Consider the following 3,424-nt stretch of genomic DNA (forward strand, 5'->3'; position numbering starts at 1 on the left):
GGGAGCATGTGCCCCCCGCCCCCCCCAACTAAGGTGGTACCAGTCGCCCAAGTTTGACATCATACCTGGATAGTTTGTTTGATGTAGATTCCTACGATACAAGTTTAAAACTTTGATTTTAGTCAACTAATTAAAAGAAAAATTAAATGGTACTCTATTTGTAGAGGTTTTATTTCAAAGTAAACATATATACATTATCTGCAACTGTATACCCAGATTATCATACTATAATAAAAAAATTGAGGGTCATTATATTTAAACTTTCAAAAAACTTATCCTAGAAAGTACATGTCTAAAAACACAGAAAGTAAGAATGCATATACCTGAAAAATAATAGGGACACCAAAGAAGCTCTTACCTCTCTGACTTCATGCATTTGACCAGACTGCTGGCTCTTGGCTCTTCGGGCTGCTGCTGGCGATTTGTGGTGTGTAATGGTGACAACCGTAGGCCCGCTTTGACTCAGATGTTTTTGACTACTAGGAGATGCAGAATTAGTTGTTCCATGAGGAAGCAAAGAGAAGCTTCTGTTTCGTGAGGAATTACTCTAGAACAAACAGGATATTTATTCATTTTAATACACACACAAACATCATATGCAATTTAATTTAGTACTTTAGAAGAAAGAGCGTATATATTTTTTATCATAAAACTGAACCCGGAGGTTCAAAGGCACTCTGGCCTTGCTAATGAAAGTAATATATATGAAAAAGCCTGCTATGTGCTTTATCATTTGGGATGTCCAAGGCATGGTCCCCAGTTCAAGTCCACTGCTATATTTAATATGCTATAGGCATCCTTGTAATCAAACACTGTTTAAAAGATGACTACTAACCTACTTCATAAGAACAAAAAGTATTCCAATGATACTAATAAAGGATTTTTTTTTTTTAAATAAAAAAAGACACTGACCTGTAATTCATAAGACATGCTTGCTGAATTACTGTATTTGCTCAATTGTAAAACAAGGCTTTTCCCCAACATTTAACATGGGGGGGAGGGCAAGGGGAAGCCCCTTGTCTTAGAATCAAGTACTGTGGTGGTGGAGGGGCAGGCAACTGCTATGACTCAGGCTCCAGCCCCTATCTAGGATCAGTGCCATAGCCACAGCTGCCTGCCCCATCCCTCTGCTCCCCTCCCTGCCCTTCTCCCTCCCCTGCTCCACACCAGCAGTGTCCTTGCATGCTGCAGCCTGGGGCACTGTGCATGACCCCAGTCCTGTAGCAGTGGTGGACAGCTCGCATGGCTGCAACAGATGCTGGGGCGGAGTTGTGCTCAATGCCCCAGGTTGCAGTGTGAATTGAGCCTGCCAGCACAAAGCAAGGGAAAGGGAACAAGGGGGGAGAAGAGGGGGCAAGCTGCTTTGACCTCCCCATTCCACCTGCCCTCCTGCAGCGGGGTGGGGGGGAGGATGAATTAAAGATGACCCTCCAATAATTAGATTCTATAAATAGAAAATTATAACAATATTTATAAATTCTCCATGTATATAAATTGAATTAGTAGGGGGTCATCTTAGATGCAAGTAGATACAGTAATATTATTAACAGGAAATTAATTAATGTTACTGCCTTCATGGGATTACTTTCTGAAGTAGTTTGGCACTTCACTTATAAAATTCTCAGAGCGGCAATAAACATTTTAAGTTTTCCTGGAAACCAAAGTAGGAATAGGTTTTAAAAACATTAAGAGATTGTTCTTTTAGAATGTGAACCAGAAGGGAAGGACAGAAGAGAGAGAAAGCGTCCAAAACATGATCTATCATCCATTCATGATCTATTAAAAGTCTCCTCACTACCACAACTGCAACATAAGATTTCCACTATTCCCACTTCTGATCATTTAAGAGTCTTGCTATTCCAGCTTCATTCAAAGGTATTTTATATTACAGAAGGCCTTAAGTACTTAAATTTTCAGCTTAGCATGGATATGACCATTAGAGATATTTGTCATGACATATATCAGAGTTGCATGCACACAAATAAAGCTGTAGTAGGGTTGGAGTATTATAGCCATGATGGTTCAGGAAAGTGTCTAAGAAGCAAATAGTTTTTGTGATAGCTGTTATTGGACCAACTGTATAGTTGGAAGAGCTGCTGGACAAGCTTTTGGGCATCAAGTGCCTTTCCTCAGAAAGGATACCTGATGCCCAAAAACTTGCCCAGTTATACAGCTGGTCCAATAAAAGCCATCACAAAAATCCTCGTCTCTCATAAACAGGTTATCATGAGATGGCCCATCAGCACGTAATTCTACTTTCAGGTGGTTTTGATTTAAACCAAATCAATTTAAATCATTATTTAAATCACTGCTCAGGAAGCCTCAAATTTAATCACTGTTTTCTATAAAAAATGAATTCTTGTTGTTAGATATCCTTTATTCATTTAAGTTCTTGAAACTGCACTTGTGTGTACACAAACTTGCAGAGAGACAGTAGGGCTGATGGGTGGGTAATTAGGTCTGTTACCTTTCGTTTCCATATACTGCTGTTAACAAAGATATTTATCTCTAGAGACAAACTTTCCCTATGCCTGAAGAAAGGTGTTTGTGCCCAAAAGCTTTCAAAGAACAATTTTTCCAACTATTTAGTTGGTCTAATAAAAGAAATCACATTTATTCAAAGAACCTTATCTGCCTATGATCTCTGGAGATAAAAATCCACAGTCTGAGAACTTCAACTAAGCATCACAGAGATACTTAATGGGATCTTCTAGATCAGTGTTTCTCAACCTTTTTGGTACCAGGACCCATGGCCAGTCCCAACCCAGTACCCCTCACTCCCAATCTGCTGCCCCCTGCACCCAGCCTCCCAGTGGGCAAGGGAGGGGGGGCAGAAGCCCCCAAGCAGTCCCTTGCAGGCTGAAACTTTTAGAGCCTGCCAGGGAAAAGCCATGGCTTTTCTTTAAAGGAGAATCTATTTTTTAAGTTTGTCTCTAATCCTTTCATATATTCTTGTGACCCACTTCTGGGTCACAACTTACAGGTTGAGAAACCCTGTTCTATATTGAGTGCTGAGTCCCATTGGGTCAAGTGATTTTCTTTAATCTTTACTAATATACAGGGAAGCCTCTGGGAACCCCATAAGATTCAGCCCCTAATATAGTCCATGGCTTGTTGTGACGCTCCTAAAAAGGTTACATTAATGCATCACCTCAAATAGTATACAATTACAAGACATAATTCCTATTCCATGATGATATCTTTGAGCTATAAACCACTGGCAACACATAGGGGATGCACGCTGGTACACATGCACCCCCTGAGATTGGCGGTGCACCCCCTGAAAGAAGCACCGCCAATGCTGCCAGCTGTGTCGGCAAGCAGTCACCACTTGCCACACACCCCCACTCACTGCCTATACCATCAGCAGTGTCTGCAAGAGGTCGCTGATCGCTATGGGCCACTGCCAGCAGCATCTGCAGGT

General features: G+C 41.2%; 1 protein-coding gene across 1 annotated transcript in view; it reads right to left on the reverse strand.

The window, feature by feature from the left end:
- The window catches only part of OSBPL10 (oxysterol binding protein like 10), a gene marked incomplete at its 5' end in the record, with an annotated part of 201,287 nt that overhangs the window by 121,629 nt on the left and 76,234 nt on the right, over positions 1–3,424 (reverse strand). The window contains one exon of the mRNA XM_019533536.1: positions 359–547. Within this exon, the coding sequence (XP_019389081.1) occupies positions 359–547 (189 nt within the window). The remainder of the gene's footprint in view (positions 1–358; positions 548–3,424) is intronic.

This window comes from Crocodylus porosus, unplaced genomic scaffold (assembly GCF_001723895.1).
Source record: "Crocodylus porosus isolate Cpor-Errol unplaced genomic scaffold, CroPor_comp1, whole genome shotgun sequence".
NCBI lineage: Eukaryota > Metazoa > Chordata > Crocodylia > Crocodylidae > Crocodylus > Crocodylus porosus.